Raw genomic sequence first — 24485 nt, 5'->3', positions numbered from 1 at the left:
AGGAAAACGAGAAAAAATAAATGCGCGTCGTTAATGAGCCTTTCTATGTTCGAAATGGCTTACACAAAAACGAAAAAAAAAACAAGCTCGCAACGTACAAAACTGTCTTCCACCATAAAACTTCTTATTTAAATCTTACAAATTGGGCATTTATATATACTGTACGATCCCATCAGAGACTGATATATTTGTTGATAAACGTTAGGAATTGTGCCGCATTTAACACGGTCTTTCCGATAAATCTTTTACTAAGATTTTAATATTTAAACTAAATTTGTACAAGTTGTATCCGTTTCCATATTTAATAATTTTTGATGAAAATAATAAAATATTCGACGGATGGCAAAGAAAAGTAAACGTCATAATGAACACTTCTTCGGAGAGTCAGACTAATGATAAATATAAAAGTACACTATCTCCTCCCCATACGAGAACAATACGTTCCAAGACTCCTCGCGTAAAATAGTGAAACTTATTTAAATATTTCCTATACTAACGAGCCTATCAGACATTTTGAAAATATAAATAAGGCAAATAAACAGTATTACATTCTTTATCAAACGGTGGTCTGCAGAAAATAAAAACTACTTATTAAGAATTAGCGTAAATTTTTGAAATTCAGAGAAGGAGTTTAGTAAAACGAAGCAAAAATTTCAAAACTGGGAGACGGCGTGCAGCCACGTAGAGAAAGAATTACAAAAAGTAAAACCGACGATGCGAAAAGACGAGACAGATTTCGTTATTAACGTAGACCTTTTCTGTCAATGCAGCTAGTGATTTCGAGATTAGGAGTCGTGGTGGAATAAATTGAAAAAAAAAAATCTTTTCAAAATTTAACGAAAACTTTCACGAAATTTAAAATCTGGCAAATTACACCCGATCAATTTTTCCTTTGAAATCGAATCCAAAATACCTCGTGCTAGGCAATGTCGTGTGGCATTATATATTTTTAAATAACTCCGAGAGCCGGTATTACGGTGGAAATAAATTTATACGTTGTTAACAAGCTTCATACATAAGATTATCAGCAAAAGCTCCCTACAAGTTATTTGTTAATTTGGTTATTACTGGTATGTATCGTATTGTATGTCGCATAAACAAATAGCAAACCATTTATAGTAGTGCTTCTTACCCTAGGGTGAGTACACCCGGGGGGATGAGAGTAGTTACGATAAGTTTTTAACTTTTTTTTTGTAATTACATTTCACAATAAATTTGGCATTCCGTACTTTGTATTGCGGGTCTGTTAATTGTTGAATTTTTCAAGCTTTATAATAGAGCCGTTGTACGCTGCTTGTAAATGTAGCGCACTCTCGTAAGACGGATCATTACTTAATTCGTTATTCGTAGTTCTAATTACCGGTTTTACACGCGAGATTACAGATTACAGCTTCGCTGTTTTTGGAACGTGATCGAATGTTATAGTATCTGTTTTTAAACCCAGAAAACAGTTACTTTATAGAATTTAGCATAAGCAAATACTGGGGCTGATATTTCGACCGTATCTGTTCTACTCTAAGGTAATTAGTCACCTCGGCACCGCGATGGAAAAGAACATTATCCACAAACCACCATCGCCTTCATTCACAACACGTGGGTCGAACGACTGTTCCGAATTCGTTTCAAATGTCTCTTTTTTATATCTTTACGTTTTAACATTTTATATATTGACGATACACCCTATACCTGGCCACGCTCACATAACTCCTGTCGAATTTCACGCAAGTTTAAACTATTATTTCCCCGCAAAATTTCGAAACAATATGCACACTACGGTTACTGTGTATATTGTTTCGAAATTTTGCGTTTTTCCTTCTGTTTTCCCGATTTAGTTATCCTTTAGTGCGTCATTTACTGGAACACCTCGTTCTTTTTACGCCCGAAAGTATCCATATGCGACGGATTTACGTATTCCTACGTTTATCTCCGAGTACGTTTAAGTAGCCTATATCAAGGGCGGGCAACCTTTTTTATAACATGGGCCAGAATAAATTTTACGTTTTTTCCGCGGGCCATAATAGTTAATTGACATTTTGTGACCTGTAAATTTTTAGTCTGCAAATATGAAATAAATAAATAAAAAGAAATTAATTACTACAGTCGACCCCCTATAACACTGTTGATTATTCCATTTTATATGAATTTCATGTTGTATGAGTCACTTAGATTTTACAAATGCGTGTGCCGGGCTGTGAACGGCTCACCTATTTGTAAAATCCAAGTGACTTTAAACACAATAAAAACAGCACTATGTAGTTGGATACGACAGACATTACATTTTCTAATTGCATAGCTTTTGCACATAGATTTTCTTGATGGATGATGCGATGAGATAGAAATAATTTAGAAAATTTCTGTTCTTCCCTTTTTTGTTTGAATAAGAAAATGACTCCCTTATTTTTTCCTGTCATTGCTGCCGCAACACTTTAGAAAATAATATTCAATTTAAACTAGATGAATTACATCGAAAAATATTTATTTATAATTTATTCTAAACATCTCGCGGGCCGGATACAAACTTTTCACGGGCCGTAGCTGGCCCGCGGGCCGGGGGTTGCCCACCGTTGGCCTATATAAATATCTCCGAATCGACGTATAATGCGCCAATGCGTTTGTAACAAGGGAAACGACAAACTGTTTGGTGATATGCCGAAGTCGAAAGTAGCCTACTTTGCCAACTGCTTTCCGGCATCTACTGTACCTCCATATTCTATTTAACAGCTAATAAGGATATAAAAACACCGACGATCATTTCCTTAAACGTTAGAAACGTCGTTCTTCATTTGAGAAAGCTGTTAATACACAAACACGTTTCCCACGTGTGGCAAACGGTCGTCTGCTTACGCAAATATTTGTCTTATTATAAAGGAAGTTCCGTTTACTTTTTCAATAATTTCCACTTTTTGGAACCCGTCTCGTAATATCCGAACTTTTGTCTTATCTCTTTAAATTTGCCCTCTTACACTTTAAACGTTTGCATTATTTCGTAAATTGTAAGGATAAAGAGTTCAGCAATAAACAGAACGATACCGTAAAATCATCGTACGAAATTTTCGTAAACTTTCTTTTTTCTCCAAATCTAAAATTTTAATATTTTTTTCTGAAAGTAGGCACTTTCCGGCTTTTCTTTGGCTTATTAAAGTTACCTGCATCGTCGTCTTGGCGTTTTGGAGCCGTGTTTGTAAAGTAATTAGCATAAATAAAACTACAAGTGAGTTCGGTCGAACCGGTCTTCGATTCCGAACTATCCTAAGAGAACCACCGATATCGCACGAACAAGCGAGAATCCGCACACAGACCGATGCCAGTCCCTGCATTCAATGCGAAATAAGGAAATGAGTAACGCTTTTCCAGATGCTGCCAGACCTGACGCATCTTGAAAACGGTGCGGATTTAAGAATTTTTGTTACGTATTTTCCATTCTTTTTCGGATTGTCAATAGAGTAAACCCTAAACCGCGTACATGTATAAAGTAGTAAGTTAAACGGTTGTCCAATAGAAGAGAATTTTTCAACTAATCAACAATTGGTATTTTTCGAAAGAGTATCGATTCGAGATAACAAATCGAAGGAAAAACCATTACGGTCATCGGCCAAATCGATTTACAAAACGAGAAAAAATATTCTCATCTTTCAATAAGAAATTGTGGCTAAAATCACAAAGCACAAATTCCTCGAGTAATCAACGCTCGCGAAATTACAAAATCTTACTTTGTCCATAGACTATTTCTAAACTTTTAGGGAAGGTATGGTTATCGGGAAAGAAATGACCCTCCCTAGATTTTTATATTTTTCGGCTTAGGACACCTGGAAACATCGAGAAATGAAAAAAAAAATTCGGGGATAATTTCTGTATGTATTAATGTTCGTGTGTGTGTGCCTGTATGTGTTGTATATGCGTGTGTATGGTACGATTATGTTCACCCTGTTTGAAGCTAAACAACTCCCGTAGTGTTTGTTGAAAACTTCTGAAATGTTGCAGGGAGGTTTGTGTATTAGGGAGATCGATGCTATTAAATTTTGGTGGTTATAGGTCGAGGGGGTGAGGAGAAAATGGGAGTCGTGTAGAGTCGGAATTAATGACCATTTTACTCGTTATTAGCATTTACAATTTTTTTTTTTTTTTTTATAAAACTCATCCCTACCTTCAAAATTGAGCTTTTTGCCATTTTATGATAGTAAAATATATAAAAAGCTTTGTAATAAAATGTGATAGAGAAGAGGTTTAATAAAATTAAAGGTATCGCTGAAAAGTTGATTTATGGTTGCAGAAATAAGAGGGTCACGTTCCATATCTTGAATTGTACTTAATGATTTTACTTATTATGAGCATTTATAACTTTTTATAAAACTCGTCTATACCTTCAAAATTGAGCTTTTTGCCATTTTATGATAGTAAAATATATAAAAAGTTTTTAAAATACGATTTTTTAAAATACGAACCACGAAAATTTTAAATATTGCCGGGAAAAGTTGAGCAACTCGTTGCTGGTTTATTAATTGATAGATTTTCCTAGAAAACTCGGTCGACGATATAATTAAGAGCTATTATTTGACATGCACTCGAAAGACAGAGCGTTATCGAGTTTTTGTAAGTCAAAACCGGTATCGCTTCTTATCGAGATTTCGAAAAGTGCACTCGATTATTTGCCTTTAAACTTCTCGCATTCGAAACCTCTCGAGATTGGTCTCAGGCGAAATGAAAATTCTTTTTATTTAGGTTTTTTTATTAACATCGAATTAACAATCAAAATATTATAATTTGAATAAGGAATAAATCATAAGAAACATTCCGAGACAGACAGATTATTTTGTCGAAACGTCTAAAACGGAAGCGGTGAAGTCCAGATAACGGGTGCTGCTCCTAAGATTAGAATCTAGACTAAAATGGTGGCCTTCTCCAAACTGTAAACAAGTAACGCGTTCTGTTTTTGTCGTTCTCGAAAACACTATTATAAATAATTGCAATATAATAGTTGTATTCTTCGTAATAAACATCAGATCGATAACAGATAACGAATTCTGTTCTGGAAACTCGATTCTTTTACATTTTGATTACCAACAGGATATTTATCGTTAAATAGAAAAAAAAAAGATTCCAAATGTTAAGTAACGTGTTTGTCTGTAAATATTAAAATTAATATAGATGACCGACGTTAGAAATAGGACTTTTTATTCCCAGATTTAAATATAACTTTGCGCGAAACAAAAATCATGCTTTGTTTTTCGTTCCGTTCTTCATTGCTTAAGTCTTAAGTGTACTGTACTTACACGAGAGAGGAAGAAGGACATCGACTAGGGATTTATATTTACTTTTTTTTTCTTCCGTATCAAATACATTCACTAAAAACTGGCTTTTATTTCGACGAAACTTTAACCTAGAACATGCGTATTATTTAGTCGATTCACTTACTTGGTTTATTGAAGCGATAAACAATTTATTAAAAGATATTTGGAGCTTTTTATCATAAAAAGTATATCCTATATAAAGCAATAATGGAATCTTACGGAGTTAATGCACTCCGGTATGTCGCGCATAAACTTCAGATCGCGCAAAATAACTTTTTGCTTTCGTATTTGAATGCGGACAGGTTTGCATCCGTCTGGACTTACTTTTATCGAGAGAAACTTACTTGTCCGCTGAAGAAGTATGAAATCGCAATTTTTTTTATAATTTGTAATATTGTAGTAAATGTATTTTATTTAAATTTCATTTTTTTGTTTTTGTTTTGCACGTCCGAAAGAGGTCTTTCGCGATCTAATAAAGATTTGAATGGAGAATTCTTTGCTTTCGAAGGCTTAAGGCGAAAGGAATAAATTAAATACAAAAAGAATGTTTAAAATATATTTGTAAATTTAAAGGTTATTTGGATCGATGCAAAAGGAATATATCACCTTCCAGATATATTATTTCGTATTATTGCCCCGTAATCAAATTTTATAGTTTCTTTTTACAATGTGGAATTTCCCGGAATATAAATGATTAATTTACGTTACAATTGAAAATTTTTTACGAGATTATTACGTGGTTTGGCTACGAAGTCTGTCGGACGAGGGAGAGTTTTGCGTTGTAGAAAAGAATATCCACGTGTAAAATAATTAGTTATAAATTAGAGTGTCAAATTTTACATTTGTTAGAAACAATAGAACGAGCTGTCACACAAAAAATTATTTAAATATTCAATGTAGACTTACGCCACATTCGTAGTAAGACGTCGTCATTAAGATTTTGAACGATACACCACAGAAGGAATTCGGGCCTTTTCGTTAAATGTTTCAGAATATTTAATGAATGGATAGTTTGTCGAAATGTTTTCTTCAGACATTTCAAAAAACGAGCAGTTCATTAAGTCTACTACCAGCAGAAAATAAATGGCTACTACCGAAATGTGCTAAAGACAAATGTAATCCAATTTTTATAGAGTCGAGTTCACTTAATAGAGCATCGGATAAGAGAGTACTAAGGAAGATTTATAGAGGCCCATCTTTAATCTTACAGTACTGTAGTACATCGCCGCCCGGACTCTACACTGTATGTTAAGTGGGGATTTGGTGAGACCTTCCATCGGTCAGTTTTCTAATACGCAAACAGTCGAAAGACATCTTACGGAATCGTAATGATCGGGTTTTATTAGGCATGCATACGAGAAATTAAAATTCATATTAAAAAGATATCGTAAAAAAATCCAGCAACGAGTTGGTTAACATTCCCGGGACATTTAAAATTTTGGTGGCGCCATCCGTTACGATATTTCATTAAAAATTTTTTTAATATATGTTTAATTATTATAAATTGGCAACAAGTTTAATTTTGAGGGTAGATTGGGTTTTATAAAAAAATTGTAAATGCTAATAACTAGTAAAATCGTGATTAAGTCCGACCCTACTGGAGATACGTCATACCAACCCCTTTATATAACTTATATAAAGAAACAGCGCACAGTATGTGTACAGTACGTCCTCATCTGGAGGAAACGAGGCAAGAAGTGATTAGCGATTTCACTTTAAGGTGATAATACTTTGTTTTTATACTGCGCGTCCCATTAGATTGCATTCAGAAGTTTTAGAACAGGGATGTTTACGTGTTTTCGCTTGACCATATATCGAATTTCTGGGAAAGTAATGTGACTAGTAAATACTGTATACTGTATTTACTGCCATAAAACATTAAAACATACATTATAACATACAACAATAAAACTAATAGGCCTACATACAGCGACGTAGAAACTAAACCATTACGGCATACTTTTATATCATATAAATGCAGGAAAACCTACAAATGTTTCAATTAGTACCAAACAGTAATCCCTCGGGTTTACTGTTTGGTATTCTTTGGTAATTGAAAAAGTCTTAATTGGAACACTTGTAGGTTTCCTGCATTTATATAATAAAACTGATGATGAACAGTGCAGTGCAGTAAGGGATAGATCCAAGGGGACTAAAGGAAATTAAGCTCTGTCTATCGAAAGAAAAAAGTTTTAAATTTATGGTTTATCGAATCATCGGCAATACATAATCGTCGTATTCGCGTTAATAAAAGGTCCTTATTAATTATTTAAATATTTTTCATTTTTGACTTATAGTTCCCCTTTGGGTTCTTCCGGACCCGTTACAGACGATATAAGAATAGAAACTAATATGTAAGTACAGTAAAATTAACATCTTGCAGTGCGTTGTAAATTACAAGGAGCTCTTAAGACAGGAAAAAGTGAAAAGAATCGAATTACCATTAATAACCTCCTTGAAAGGCGATGTCGTTAATTCGGATAAGGGAGCACTTCGCTTCGTTTCCGAGGATGCCGTCTTAGTAGCGGTAAACTGCGTAAATATTGAAAGTGAAAATTTGAAATCTTTAACGTAAAAAAAATAATAATAATTTTCAGAACCGACAAAACCAAATTGAACAATTCGGCACAGAGTTACGTCTTTTCTCCATTGTATAGAGTTGTGTTAACTTCTAATTATAAATTTCTTTCCATTGACTGGCGTTACGCATCGACTGCCAATTCTTCTGTTTCATTTTAATGGTTCTTATTAGTAATTACCGAAGAAATTATTATCTTAATTAATTAATTTTTACTTATGCATTTTGTAGTTGTTCAAATTTAAGTAAATAGGACAACGAAAGAAGCCCGAAATGATTCGTTTCCAACGAATTTTCGGTAAAGCCGTTTTCGTTAGTAGAAGCGTATTTCTTCGACGATACCGGAGTACGGTCGACCCGTTACCGTGACAACGTCACCCTCCGAGAGACAATAACTGTAGCTACTCGAAAACGATTTTTAAAATTTTGCGTATCGCTTCTAAAACTTTTAATTAATTAAAAATAATTTTCGTGCCTCAATCACGCGCTCGAACTTTAGCGTTAATTAAAATTCCTCGATAAGTTTTTATATTTCTTTTTATAACTTCTTCCATTATGCACCGTTGATTATTATTTATCATAACTTATGATTTTTGAATGTCTTTTTCGTGTAGGTTAGTAAACGATCCGATATCGGTGAGATAATTTCGAATTATTTAAGAAATATTTATTGGCAATGATTGATTATTAATATTCTGACAGTTTAATTAACGATTTTTAAAAAGCAATTACAAACGTAGACTATTTCGTAAATCCCTGACGAAGTTAACAATTTAAGCGATTGTTTTTCTACTAAAAAAATTGTCATTGACAATACGACAATATTAGAGAATTCTTCCGTCCTGATTTTTCGTGGCCACTTTGCAGATTTCCTTTGTGTCCAAGGGAAACTAATTTCTGTTGTTTACTTAATAATAAATGTAATTAATTAATTAACAACAATAATATACGACACGGCACGAAGTGCTTTGTCCCGGATGGAAAGAAACAAACATCGTTTCTATCTAAGAAAGTAAAATATTCTTCTACTATATTTACAGTGGCCGAAGTTAACTTAATTATTGATAAGTCAATTAAGAAAATGCGAACGGTTATCCGAGAACGTTTACGACATCTACCAGCTGTAGTGACACTGTTCACAGAAAGGTGAAACACAGCATAAATGTTAAAAGTTCTTCTTCACGGCAATAATTTAAAAAAAATTACAACAGAAATACTGCGGAAATACGCTAGCTACGATACGACATATTTAAAAGGATTTTCATAATTACAATAATTTTATAATATATATAGCTTGGGTATAAAGAGAGAAAGTAAAAATATGACTATTTATAATAGCTATGAAGCAATGTCACTTAATTAACATAATTATGTATGTTCATCTTTTTTGCAATTTTTTACTCACTTTAGTCACGAATACGATAATTAAGTAACAAAAGTCGCAGAGTTACTAAATGAAAACAAAAATAAAGAAAAAAAAAACAGTATCGTTGTGGTTGGGTATTTTTATACTCATCAATAATTCTATCTCGTATCATCAAAATAAATCTATCATTTTCACGAATAAAAGTGGTTTTGATGTGCAAAATAAAAGATTTATTTTGCACATCATCACGCAATACACTAACTTAACAACAGAGTAACCTTTTTTTAAAAAGAAAAGAAAGGAAAAAACTACACTCGCAACACACTCTAAGAAAAATTGCTGCAAAACGGGCATCTCACTGTCAACAGTTTATATAACTTAGTAATAAAAACGTTTAAGATTAACGACAACACGTCTCGAGAACTTCAAAAGAATAATTATATAAAGTAATGTAGACGATAACGACTACACTACTTTATATAATATAAGTGATTTGTTCAACAGACTAAGACAATAAAGCGAGATGACAATTCTCCGATCCTCCCGGGCATTCGCCCGAATTTACAGACATATGTCTCGTCTCGACAGACTGTTAATAAATCGTTATCCATAAAAATAAGCTTAAAAAACGGTTGTATCCCCGGAATTATCGACGCAAAAATATCCTTTGGTCCCGATTTCATTACAACGAAATTATTAAATGAAAAAAAATCTAAGTCATTTTCATTTATAATTTGTATATACAAATTATAGATGAACTCTTCAAGAAAATAAAAGAGAAATAACACGCTGTCAAACACGGGCTAGCTCTTATTTCAAACAGTGCATTAAATTAAAAAAAAACAATTATTTAAATACTGTATATAACTCAACTTTACTTAAATGAATTTACTTACGAGAAGATTCTTATTAACCCAACTTTTCTTATTACGTAATTTACTAGGTGTATACATATTAATATATTGTTTTAAATACGCTTTTTGCGGACACTAAGAGGGCTTTTTTTACACGTCAATTACGGATTCGGCCCGATTTACAAAAGGATAGTCGGGTAGCCCAGGACGTGGATTGTGAAGTAAGACAAGTATAGCGTAACACAGCTAGAGTCGAAGCGCGATGATCTCTGAGATCGATACACCGGAAATGTTGGTCCGTTTACACTTCAGTCTCGATATATTTAGATAAATAAAACGCCTTCTCGATACTAAACACTTAATTAAATGAATTTTCGAAAATATTTCTATTTTTGTTGAATTTGCTAGATGGTTGAACCAGCTTAATAATCGATTTAAGTCCATTTAATCGTAGTTTTATTATAAGTCTTTTAATCTTTTTACTTATAAGCCTACAGAAGTTTTAATTACAATTATTTAACTTTTCAATTTAAACCGTAATTTATTATAAAATATCAAAATTAAGGGATAAAGTTTATTTTAACGATTATTTTCAATTAGAGAACGACAAAGTAAACAATACAATATTCTCGGCCGATTCATTTCCCCGACGTATGTTAAGTGTAGTATTACGTTGTTATTAGGTACAGTACAGTACGTAAACAGGAGTTTTATATACCTTATTTTAATGACTTCAAACGATACTCTTTATTTTTAATGTATTCACTTTAAAACGACAAAATATTCTCGGTGGGAAAATGGAATCAATCAACGAAACTATCTAAAAGTCGCGCAGGTAGCCTTTAGGAAATCATTGGTTGACTTTCTCTTTTCGTTTGATATCAGATAAAATACAAAAATTATTTCGGAATAAAGTTTGCAATATTTAAACTAGTTTATTATGTATTATACACACATTCATTTTTTATTATTAGGCTAATGTTGCATAATTTTAAACTTAGGCTTTGTTTGATATATCGCATCTCTGTTTGGCTTACGGCAATATAATCTCGGAAAAAAGAAGCAATATTCCTTACTTTATAAGAATCTATATGTTTAATATTTATAATCATACAAACTATTATGGTTCTTATGTTCCTTATTCTCGGTATTTCAATATATTGTGTATATTAAAATTACATATTTTATTTTTCCATGTAATAACAGTTCATAAAAACGAGACTATAAAACGTTTCATTTTAGTGGCGAAAACATTTGATAAAACCTAATAAATAAGCTATATTTAAACTTGTGACATATAATCAATTAATAACATTTGCATTTTGGCATTATATTTTATACTATGACAGTAACACAGACCGTTCAAAATACAAAAATTTCAACATATAACATTGATTTAGTGATAACGCGCTCTCCTGTAGCCACGTGCTGTTTCAAATCTATCGATCCCGGCTTCAATTTTAGCGTCACTGGTTCCTACCTTCGTGACTGGTTCCACATATCCGTAACAGATCATTTCCGAGACTCTCGATCCGCGTACCTAGTCTCGAATTACCCCAGTAGCCACACGAAGGTGTGGCTACTGGGATAATTCGAGAGTTCGAGACTATTGGGCTACTGGGATCAAAGCTTTTCATCTCAATAACAGTTACAAACCAAGTTGTAGATCAAATTCTCATCTTTGTATATTAGATTTACATATCTGTTATCTCATAAATTGCTGTATTATTTCGACAAGTTTTGTATTCGTATGTTAAAAGTACACAACATTATCCCTTTCGTCGAATGACTTTAAATGGGATTTTTATCAAAATCGTATTATTTTTTTTCATTAAAACTTACATAACTTAGGTTAAATGACATAAATTACATAACTTAAATAACGGGAACATAACTCCGCCATTCTTTGTAAAGTATCCACCATTTCGTAGTCTCTTTTTGACAGTTTACTTCAGTCATCGTAAAAACACACTTTAGAAAGAAATTAAATAAGAAGCGCTTTACTTTTAATATTCGACGGATACTTTACGACTTTTCGTACAGAGTCTTTAATATAAGAGATATTCTCCATTCTTTCAGACGGTTTATAGATTGAAAAATGAAGTTATAAGAAGATTCTAACTTTTAAACGTTAGTTTACGAATATATTTTCACGAAAACATTGAATGAAGCGTTTAAAATATTTTCCTCGGTTTAATTCCAACATTATTTATCGGCACGTGTACGAAAAACACGTGACTCGCGATTAAGGAGATTTTCATTTTTTTTTTTTTTTTACTTTTCCGGCTGTTATACACGAAAAGTATGGCCATCGGGAAAAACTGACCCTCCAGATTTTTACATTTGTGGACTCAGGACACCTCGAAATGTCGAGCAATACAAAAAACTTCGGGGGGTAATTTCTGTATGTATGGATTTTAGTGTGTGTATGTGTGGCCCGATTTTGTTTACTCTGTTTGAAGTTTAATAACTCCCGTGTTTCTTGTCGAAAATTTCTGAAATTTTGCAGGGAGCTTTGTGTATTAGGGAGATTGATAATATTAAATTTTGGTGGTTAAAGGTCGAGGTTGTGGGGAGATAATGAGGGTCGTGTGTATCTCCAGTAGGGTCGTATCCGCTTTATGACGATTTTACTGGTTATTAACATTTACAACTTTTTTTTTTTTTTTTTTTTTTTATAAAACTCGTCACTTCCCTCAAAATTAAGCATTTTGACATTTTACAGTAGTTAAAAATATAAAAAGGTTTAATTAGAAATTTCTCGGAAATTCCGTTATCCTGTGTCTGCAGGTGTATATAAACGCCACCGGTGATTCAACGATCCCCAAAACTACCGATTAATTATGTTTTTTTCGGTTGATTACATACATAACTATATGTATTTCAGGACGACTTACATTTTACGTCCCCTAATCTGTAACTAAAATTAAGAGCCAGGTATGAGTACGAATTAATTAAACATAAAAATGATAATAAAACTGAATATAATAGTATCTTATTTTGTATTGAATAATTTTGTCTTCTTAAAAAGTTCTGAATAATTTTGTCTTCTTAAATTTTGTTCTGAATAATTTTGTCTTCTTAAAAATGAAAAGACGCAAACAAGACTTGAAACGTGTTTCTCCGATACATACAGCAAATGATACGGACGGATATAGAACATTAGATTATATATGTTTTCTGCTATTGTAATTTTTCTGCTCCTTTTCTCCACAGCCCTCTCCGCGAGAGGTAGAGAAAAGGAGGGAAGCGCGTGCCAGTTGATCCGAAGGGTGTTGGCTCGGTGGGCCAACACCCTTTGGATCAACTGGCTCGCGAAATATTTGTTTTGGATGGTCTATATTAGGGAGTGGGCAAAGCCCCTAGTAAATAATAATCTTCAAAGAAAAAAATTAGAATAAGAAAGAGATAAAAGAAGTTGAACTTATCCCGGGAGGAGACGTAAAAATATGACGTTTTTACCAGAAGACTTATTCCGAATCTGCGCTAATTTACGTAATAGGCGAAAAAGACGAAGAATGGTCATTTCTCGTTCGATAGAGCTATAAACCTTATATGTTTATTCCCGAAAATGGTCTTATCGACCTCGGTAGTACGAGATTCGGAGTCGTTTCCGAACTGAGGACAGGAAATGGGCGGTTCGTCCAAATATCCGCCATTTGTCTAAAGTCTTCGTCCCGTTTCGCTTCCGTTTTAGTAAAATATTAAAATATCGATTTCCTTCTCGTTTTAGTTAATAAATGCAGACAATCATTTTTAATATCGACTATTTGTCGCAAGAATTCAAAAAAAGTTAATCGTTTTTAAGTGTTTTCCAACGGCAAATAATCGTTCATTTCAGAACTTCGCTCAATCCAAAAGAAATTCGGGACTACATTAGACGGTCGCATTCGTGCGGCGAAAGAAAAAGGTCAAGGAGGTGTTCGGAATGACATAAATAATAAATCTACCAGACTTTTGAATAGAATAACCAAGAAATTACGTCAAAACAGATTATCCTGCTAATGTCTTTCGAAAAGTCCAGTCGCTCGAAACTACGATAGAGCGACGACAGCGTCGTTTCCTCTCTCTTTTTCTTTTATAAAAAACACCATTCTACTTTAAATTTCACGTATCCTTTATAACAGAATCTTAAGTTATTATTGAGCTTAATTTGTTTTCCAGAAATTTATTCCGAGATCGGCATAAACTAATGCTATTTTTTCAATTTTATGCATATATGAGTAATTTTTTTGATCAAACTCTGATCTAATGGACGACTTCGGAAATTAATTCTAACTTCTGTAAGTTTCAGAAAAAGTATCCTTTATTTTTCTTCTAGTTTTGATGTTTACGAGTGGCTCGTATCATTTACAGGATACGAATATTTTAATTTTAATTTCCCTTTACGTGATTAAGAAATGAGAAGGAGTGCTTAAAAAATATAAGAACGCAAACGTAAATAAACCAGCAACGAGTTAGTTGATGCTTTTAATAAATAAAAACTATTTTATTAAAAAAACTTTTTACATTTTTAACTATTATAAAATGGCAAAATGCTTAATTTTGAGGGTAGGAATGGGTTTTGTAAAAAATTGTAATTAATAATAACGAGTAAAATCGTCATTAAGTCCGATCCTACTGGAGATACACACGACTGTCATTATCTCCCCACCACCTCGACCTTTAACCACCAAAATTTAATATCATCAATCTCCCTAAAATACAAACCTCCCTGAAAAATTTCAGAAATTTTCGACAAAAGGAACTGGAGTTATTAAGCTTCAAAGAGGGTAAACAAAATCGTGCCCCCCCCACACACGCGCTAACATCCATGCATACAGAAATTACCCCCTAAATTTTTCTACATTTCTCGACGTTTCGAGGTGTTCTAAGTCTAAAAATATAAAAATCTGGGGATGTATAATTTTTTAACCGATCGCCATACTTTCCCTCCGTTATATATTCAATATAACAGACGGGAAAGTAAAAAATAAATAAAATTCTCAACGTTTACGCTTATTTTCTTTATATTTCGATAGGAGGACGATTAAAAAAATTTTCATTTCCAATTATGTTATATGATTTTGGTATTCCTCGTACAACACGGTTTCGCTCTAACAAGTTCGAGAATTTCATAAATCCCGTACAAAATTTCACAACTTTTAAGTGTAAAGTCCTTTTCTCGATATATATATTTTATTCAAATAAGCACGCACGTTGTCTCAAATTTGCTCACCGATTTTGGAATATTGAAATTTTTAATTCGTTTTGAGTCTTTCGTCAGATTTAATGAAAACTGACAGCGCAATTTTTCTTCTTCCTCGTCCTAGCTTTCCTATCAACCGGTTGTTGTCGTCGTCGTCGTCGTCGTCGCTTTCATACTTTAACTTTTAAGACTGTCACAGTGTTTCTCTTCTTATAGATTCATCTTCGTACCTTATTTAGTAAAGTCTATTTAAACATTTTTCGGTGTTATTAAACTTTTTAAATCGTATGTAAGTACAGTAATCATTCGTAAAAATGACGAATGAAATACGGTGGTATCTCGGTACTTGAACAATTCGGCATTACAACAAATATTTTTCCAAAAAAATATGTCGCTCGGACCTCGATTTAACAAATGCGACTCGCTAGAACAAATTTTCGATTGATAACATATTTTTATTTTATTACATATAAAAAATTTTATGGCAAAAATAAAAAAATGAAGACTTCGCTGATAGTTCTGATAAATATCAAGAAAAAAAAACCTTAGAACGTGACAATACTTTGTAAAAAGAAAACGCCCTCGTTTAACTAAAATTAAGATTAACGCGTAATGCAGTACTGTACTTTAATTGTGATCGTTAGTTAATTAATTATTGATGGATTTAACAAACAAATTTCTCTTACGAGTTAGTGACGAAAAATAGTAGTATATTTTTGTTAACTTCTACAACCTAACCCTATGTTTTGCATAGCGCGGATTCGCGTAACACGGCACTTTTTCAAAACGTAACTATCGTGTTATACGAGAGATAGTTATATTTTAAAAATTGATGTACGCCTATCATTACTTAACGATTTTGTGGAGTATTGTTGAAAAATTGAAATTCAGTAAACGAGACGAAACCGAACCGATTGACTACAATAATCGAGTCTCGTAGTTAATGGCTACAAAATACATTCCATCATTATCAAAATAAGTCAGGTTTATTCTAAGGTCACACGCGAACCTTTTATCGTGGTAAAGAAAGAAAACTGGAGATACAATGTTTATTGTATTTAATAACGGCGAATACCGATATTCAATTATATTCTAAATAAAGAACTTCGTCTTGGAATTTATTTTTCGAAGAGTTGATCGGAAATCGTATAATCCGAAGTTACTTGCTGAGGGGTCGCGCTGCATAGTGCCAAAATCGCCACTTGAAAACATTTTTTATTAAAGTGGCGATAAAATCCTAGTCCGCTTGTTCGACATTCGGCGTGAAACTGAATCACAAATCACACTTCGGAGGAAATAGCAAAATGTCGAGCTGTTGCGTACAGTGGGAGACCCATGACTATACACGTCTAGCGACTTCACGATGTCACTGGCAAGTTCTGGGAAAAAAAGTAGGAAGTGACGTCGAGAACCGAAAGCAGTTTTGTGCAATGCCGCGCAGTGTTTCCAGATTGGGATTTTTTGTCGGCCGACAGAAATTTTGGGGAATTTTTTGGGATGACTTTTTTCACTTTAATCTTTTTTCGGTAGACTAAAACAAACATTTTGACGTGACAGAACCTATGAAATACTGTTTAAACATTGTGATCAAATGTGTTACTCAGAATTTTTCATAAAAAGTTATTCAGAAATGATTGTTATTGTTAACAAGGGGAGGGCCAGACGTTCGGGTCTCCGATTCGAACGTAACTTGGTGAGCACATAGCCTTAAACGCAAACAGCTCTTTGTCCAAATAATAGGACCCACTTTTCAAGCGTTTCCAAAAATTGGTCCTCTGAAAATTTAGTGTTTAGCTTATAAATCTTTGGAAGTTTTTAGTCCCAGAATGGCGATAGCTGAGTGAATAAAATTCTAGGTAATGGAGCTAGATGATGTAGGTTTGAACCTTCTGAGTTTCGGTTTGGTTTAGTTTAGTTAATATTATGTATAACTTTATTATTTTACCGTATTATTATTATTACTGTCATCATTCCTCACATTTAAACTTTATAAAAGAAGAGATTAAAATTGTGACGTAATTTCCTGTTTAGCAGAAAAAAGCCTCCGTAGATTTAAATAAGCCTCTTACGTGGTTAAATAAAACTTTAATTTCTTGACATTTACTTTCACATATTTTACATACTATATCCTCACAAGCGAACAAGCTTTAGACATTACTGCATTTGAACGAAAAAGACAAGTGATATGAAAATAAAGTAGCGTAGTCGTAGCGTTTTATTATTTTTTTTTAATTGTTAATATTATGGACAATTTCCTGATGCGCTCACGTTTGTTACACTTTAAATGTCACAATACCACCATACCTAAAAATAAATACGAAGGAAATTTTATTTAATAACGTAAGTTAAATCTACAGAGACTCGTTTTCTGTAAAAAAAAATGACGTCAGAATTTTTTATCTCTTGTTTTATAAGCTCTAACTGTGAGGAATAATAATAGAAATAATAACGCGATAAAATAATAATGTTACACATAAAAAAATTAAACTAAAATTTCGAAGGATCGAACCTACATCAGTTATCTCTAGTGCTTAACGTCTTATTCGCTCAGTTATCGCCACTTTTGGACATGAAATTTCCAAAGACTTATGAGCTAAATACTAAATTTTCAGAGATCCATATTTTAGAAACGTTTGAAAAGTGGGTCCTAATGCTTGGACCAAGAGCTGTTTGTGTTTAAGGCTACGAGCTGGCTAAATTTCGTTCGAATCGGAGACCCGAACGTCTAGCCCTCTCCTTGTAGATGACAGTTTAACACGTTACTTTTGCTTTCCAGACACCAAACTGATAAGGCTATCAGCATCTGCATTAATTAGTCAGTAAAACTGGTGGCCATAAATAATTTAAAGCGCCGAAAAAAATTAAAAACTGGCGAAATGGGTAGCGATATTTTTTAATTTTTCAGAGCGATCCCTGCGTGCTGGATACCCGCATTAAGTCCTAAAAATTAACGTTCGAAGCATCGACTCTCGTACTATATCGGAGCTTTAGTTCGATAATCGAAGCTTCTTTACACTACAAGGTTCGATGGGAGGAAGCCAAAAGAGTAAAAGAAAAACTAAAAATGCTATTAAAAACTGATATAAATCCCGTCGTATTCCTTACGGTAAAATTACAGTAAAATTTAAAAATATGACGTTATATAGGAGAGGCCGTTATCAAATTTCAATAGATAACGTATAATTAGTCGTCCTGGCCGAAGGACGGAGCTCATTATTTATAAATTTTTCATTTTCTTCAGAAGATTATTGTGGCGAAAGGAATAAGAAGCGACTAAATGCATTTGACATTTTAATTCGGACAGCCTACAAAACTGCGTTTCGAAAAGAGTTAAAATGGAATAAAAATAAAGACGATGTTCGTAATTTCTACCTGTCAAATGAATAAAAAGCATGTCGATAATATATTCCATTTATTTTGAAAAAGAAGCAAAAGTCAAACGAGTCATCTTCGGAGAAGATTTTCGTCGTGGTTAGCAAATATAAATACGAGAATAACGGCTGTTTAATTGCAATTAAGAAACATTGTAAGTAAAGCGTAATCGAGAGGAATTAAATATTAATTAAATTCTCTAACAAACGAAAGTGAAATTGTCGGAAACTCAATTCCTTGTAAAAATTTCGACACCGTAATTACGACAATTTTTCCCGTTTTCGGAACTAAACACGAGACGATAATGTCGATTAATCGGAGGGAAAAACATTTCATAATACTGTATTAACTTAATTACTCAATTTTCTCTTCAAACTTTACATTTTATTTATTTAAAACAACAAATAATTAGAAATATTCATTTATAAGTTACGTCTACTTATTTAAGGCAAATAGTTTTTTTATACCAGTGCAATTTTAGTAAAAATCAATTTTCTTTTGTAATTATCACGATAAGCCTGTCGTTCGAGAGACAAATGTCGATTCGAGAAATTTCCAAGCGAAAAAGCCGCTCTCGTCTTTACTTTTTTTTTGCCGAAAATCGTCGAATAAACTGGCCAATCATAAACGTTTCGTATCGTAATCTAAACATTATTTTTAAGATTCTTGAGCGGTTATACACCGTTATAGTGTTAATACTAACTTACTAACGTCGCGATCGCATAATCGAAGAAGCTATTCTAGGTTAGAGCAGATATTCCAGAAGCGATTCTTTGTTATTATCGACGTGTATAGGATAATATAGAGATTGTGGCCCGAAAATCGATCCACCGAGATTAAAAATTTTCTTACCAGAAACTTAAAGGGCAATTTATGAAATAATGTCGTAGTGGCAAACAAATATATGCTACTTCGTATTCTTATAATTACGTTTACTTATCTGGATTTTCATTTGTGGTAATAATGAATTATTTATTGTTTACAGAAGATGCTGAAACCACAGAGAAGTGTGTTTCGGTCTTGCTAGACGGAGAAGAATACGAACTGACCATCGTCGACATGGACGTCTTTGACGATATTTCCCTCCAGGTTAGTTCCGTTCTACTTTATATCGACTTCTAATAGCAGCGTAAGTCTATTTATTGACGGATTACGGTATTAATATCCGGATAGAAAATGAAAATCGTCTTTTACTCGTATCTCGGTCACATAAACAAAAAATCGACTTTTACTATTCGGCTTTAATAATATATTTACTCTTCTAGCTTTTAATGCTTAGGCTACAATTTTTTATGGTAAAATACAATTCCGGATATTAATTCCATCCACGAAGACAAGGAGACGTCGCTCCGTTTCCAACAACAATATTTGTCGGTTCGGCATTAAAAAGGTGACTAAAATCGCGTCGATGGTCTAAATTTACCATAAATCGGAAACTTTTCGTATGGTAATTACCTGCGTTATACGAATATAAATGTTTATAAAGTTTTATAAACTTAAAAAAAACCTACGAATTATTGATAAACTTCATCGTTGTTTGCGTAGTCGATAGTCTTAATATGTTTTTTTTATTTGTTTGCAAAGATACTATGGCCATAGGCCTTTTCCAAGTATCTAAAAGACAATTACTAAGAACAAGTTAACAAAACAGTTGACAACAATAATAAGATAAAGAATCTATTTATAAATAAGTAGTCGAAAAGAAAAAAGATCGTCAAATATTCCTGCACGCCCCACGACAAACCCGTATGTCTTGAATAAACGTAGACACTCCGTTCGAATGCCAGTATGGCATTTTAAGCCAATCTCCCAACGCCGCGGTCTTTTTTTTCAAATTTTAGAAATATCACAAAATCGAACGTTTTTCAAAAATAATACAAACGGTCGACGTGCCCACCGACGTTTACTTTAAACGGGAAGTGACGTGTTTGTTATTTAAACGAGCGCGAAACGTCATCACTTTCATTCCAATTCGTATTTTAAGTTATCGAACTGTTAGAAAATTTGTACGGCAACAAAAATATTCTTTTTTCTTACATTTATATCGATACCGTCAACGAAAATATTTAATCTCTTTTATAATTTAATACGCGGACTTTAGTTTTTAATCAATCTCCTCGCTTACCCCATTTAGATTAATGCCAATCGATGCGATTTTCGACCGTGGTAATTTCAAAATTCACCTTGTTACGGTCGAAATTTATATTTACGATCTCTTCGTTTAGATAAAGAGATCGTAAATATAAATTCCGGTCGAGACGGGATTAGCCGATCTAAACGAAAAGTAATGAATAGTTCCGTGAAATCTGAAGAGTTGACAGAAAAGTTTACTCAATGAAGTCAGCATCTACCGTCCATTGTCAACGACAATCCACGTCTTTAAGAAAAAACTGGCAACAAAGAGTCGATAAAATGTTTGGAATCAAGAAATCAGATTAAAGTTAGCCGAGCGTTTTCATCGTTTCTTAAAAAAATAAAGTGAAAACGTGGTAAAGTCGAAAAAATTGTTTACAGTCCAGATTAAATACTATCGAATGGTAATTACCTCCAAAGAATAAAACATGTATAGCGGCGGAAGATAAAGGAAACGAAGATAATCCGTACGTAATAATCCCTCTGGAAATATTATTATGGAATTGTAAAAGCCAGGTAATCCTCCGAGAAATGTTGTTATTATGTTTTCGGTCAAACCTTTGCAAAGATTAACTTTTCCTCCGGGTAAGAGCATTTCGTTTTTAATACTATTTTATAGCTAAAGATACATTTACTTTCTCCTATTTGTTCTCGTCTCACTCTTTACGTTTCCTTTCGTCTTCCATTTATTATTTAGCGCAATTAAAATTTCTCCTCCGGAAGGAGCTTTCCTTCCGCGCTTCTTCATTAATGATTATTAATATCGGCCGGAAATTTCCTCCGCAATTTTCGGCTTTCCGGTCGAATCGATGTCGACGAAACATCAATTATATTCCAAAGAATAAAAACTCTTTTGATTAAACGAGAAATACAATTTATTATTAGATAATCGACGAACTTCACATTTTTTATGTTCCGTATTTTTAGATTGTGTTTCGATTCTCTTTCCTCTTCGGAAATAATTCTATCGTTTTAATCCGCTCGTAGTTTATTTATTTATTTTTTTCGTGGAGGGACGTAACCTTACTTAACGTACTCAAAAGTTACTAAATAATTCCAGAGTGGCATATTCCGACCGTGTTTTCTTCGGAATGACATTTTTATAGTTCCCAATTAATTAGCGCCTATTTTTCGAACTTAATTAGCAATTTTTAATTAGCAATAAATTCCCGACCTTGTAAATGACGCTTCTCCGTAAATTATCGCCTTTTTCCTCTAATAAAAATTAAATTGTTACGCTAATTTAATTACGCTTTTTATTAAAAGTTATAGATATTGACTGTATCCTCTCCGACTCGGATCGTCTCCGGGATAAATCTTGTCGAATAATTTTTACCTACCAATTAACTAAGTAAATTCTCCGACGCAACCAAGTACTGTACGTCGTTTGCAATTTACGGATTCGTTTATGAAAATCGTCGATGACAAGAATTTACTTTTGTTAGAACGTAATAAAAAACGTGGAAGCGGAAGTTAGCGAATTCAAATTCACTAAAAATAAAAAGGAATTATCGAAAGTTTGTTTACGCAACGTCGATGAGCCGAGTAAACGAAATTTAAAGATAAAGCACTTGTAAAGAAAGTCGTCTCCAATTCAGAAAATGTAAATGATAAATGAATGCGAATTATTCGGCACAGAGAACAAATACGTGTATGAAAGCGAAAGTTTAGAAAGTAAAAAATAACTTAAGAAAAGAACGTCTTCAATTAGACAAAAGATGTCTAATTGAAGTCTGATAAACATCGCTTAAGAAGATAAATGCGTTTTCGGAAAATTCAGTTCGATAAAAAATGGAAATAAATATTTTGCTTCCAATAGTTATATTCCTTATTTGACTATTACAGCTAATGGATATTATATTTTCTTTATGTATCTCAGAGGAACGGGATGATATTTTCCAAAATCGAGCCACTTCTTCCCTATTCAACTAGTGTTTGATTCTTATTTTTTTAATATAGACCAATACATTTATTTTTAACGAAGTTATAATGAAAAGATTGCATAAACTTCGTCTACGATGGTTTTGCCGAGTAATTCATAGATATTTAATACGATATTTACGGAAAGGATCCGTTCACGCCATTTACCTGGCATTTTAGCATTGGGGGCGTCGAATAGAGATTTTATCGCGATTATCCTTCCGAAAACCATTATTCGATATATGGCATAATCGTTGTTACTATATGTTTGATATTACCCGACAACAAAAAATCGTCGTTACATAAATTATTAATCACAAGGAATGTAGAAGTAGCGAAGTACCTTCACAACAGCTTTTAGTACAGCAAACGGAATTATACAGATATTATTTGTCGAAAGGATAAGGGGAAAAATATATTTCTTCTAAACTCGAAACGAACAGCAAATTCAAAACACGAGTCGTAAAATCAATAATTTCAAAATGCTTTTAATTACCAGATAATGGCTGATGTTTAAGCCATATTAAACATCTCCGGTAATATTTATATTTTTCTCTTATTAATTAAAGCGAATTTAGTCACGAAGTTTTATTTACTCTAATGAATAAACATTTACTTACTTTAATGAGTCCAATTACAAGATTTTCAAAACTCAAAATATGAAATTCTTTCGTCTATTCCTTCGATGAGATTTCTATGCGTTTTTTTCTATCTTCGGACAATTTTGATTTACTAAAATAAAACCAAGAGAGATAAGAATATTAGTTCCTATCGCCCGATATTTAATTAGCTATTATCGATTGTTTATAAAACTGCATAAACTTTCATAAAGTTTTCCAGATAACGTACGAAAAATTAAAGAAACGAAATGTATATCTCACTTTGTTAAGAATGCAGATAAGACATATTCGAACGAATTGGATATAAACCGATGAAATGTTCGTACGATCGAGATAAGAATACAATGAAAAATTTCCAAAATTTCTCTTTTAGAGTTTAGATTTTTATAAATATATTCAGAATTTTTAGTTGATATTTGTAGAAGAGAAGGTGGTATTATGGAACCCCAATTACATTTTAGTGAATTGTAAACAAGGTATAATAACTACACCCACATTTTTTGTGCAAAAAGTACTTGTAACTATTAAACTAAATGTTCCTAATTGGATTTTTCGTTAGTGTAACTATAAGTATGGTTTTTGAAGGCTTTTGTACAAAAACTCAGAATGTAGGCTTAGAGAAAATCGGGTGGTAATATGGAACCTTACTGTATATTTTAAAAAAATGCTTTAATGTAGCCAAAAACAAATAGGAAAGTGTAAAGAATGTTAAATAATTACAAAATCATTTACTCCTATGTATTTTAACGCAAAAATGATTTAATAATAATAAAGAAATGTACAAAGAACCTAATCATTTACAAAAATCACAAATATAATGCTCCGTTTCAACATCAGCACAATCTTTATGTGCCCACATAGCGCACATTAGGCATTGCACCCACACCTCCCCATGACTATCATCTGCAAATAGACAAGCAGTGTCATCTCCTCGTCAGGCAAGTCAAAAGGAGAGTCAACTGGAGATATCAATAGAGTCATCATCACTTCAATATTGGCACAAGAACAGTGTGCCCATTTATCACAACTGCTACATTTATTCTTATTTTTCAAATAAATAAACATAAAAGTTTGAACTTACTTGTAGATTATTTACTTTACCAGACGATACTGTCACTTCGCGCATGCTCAGTTTCGCTATTTTGTAAGCAGACGATATTTTTTTT

The 24485-nt window shown here is 32.9% G+C and overlaps 1 protein-coding gene across 1 annotated transcript in view; it reads left to right on the top strand.

The window, feature by feature from the left end:
• Positions 1-24485, top strand: part of LOC111639225 (GTP-binding protein RAD-like) — a 55319-nt gene that overhangs the window by 10534 nt on the left and 20300 nt on the right. Inside the window, exon 2 of the mRNA XM_023385021.1 lies at positions 19632-19735. Coding sequence (XP_023240789.1) covers positions 19632-19735 — 104 coding nt within the window. The remainder of the gene's footprint in view (positions 1-19631; positions 19736-24485) is intronic.

This window comes from Centruroides sculpturatus, unplaced genomic scaffold (assembly GCF_000671375.1).
Source record: "Centruroides sculpturatus isolate CEXI.00-Female unplaced genomic scaffold, Cexi_2.0 scaffold1319, whole genome shotgun sequence".
Taxonomy (NCBI): domain Eukaryota; kingdom Metazoa; phylum Arthropoda; class Arachnida; order Scorpiones; family Buthidae; genus Centruroides; species Centruroides sculpturatus.
This window is presented reverse-complemented; position numbering and strand designations above follow the sequence as displayed.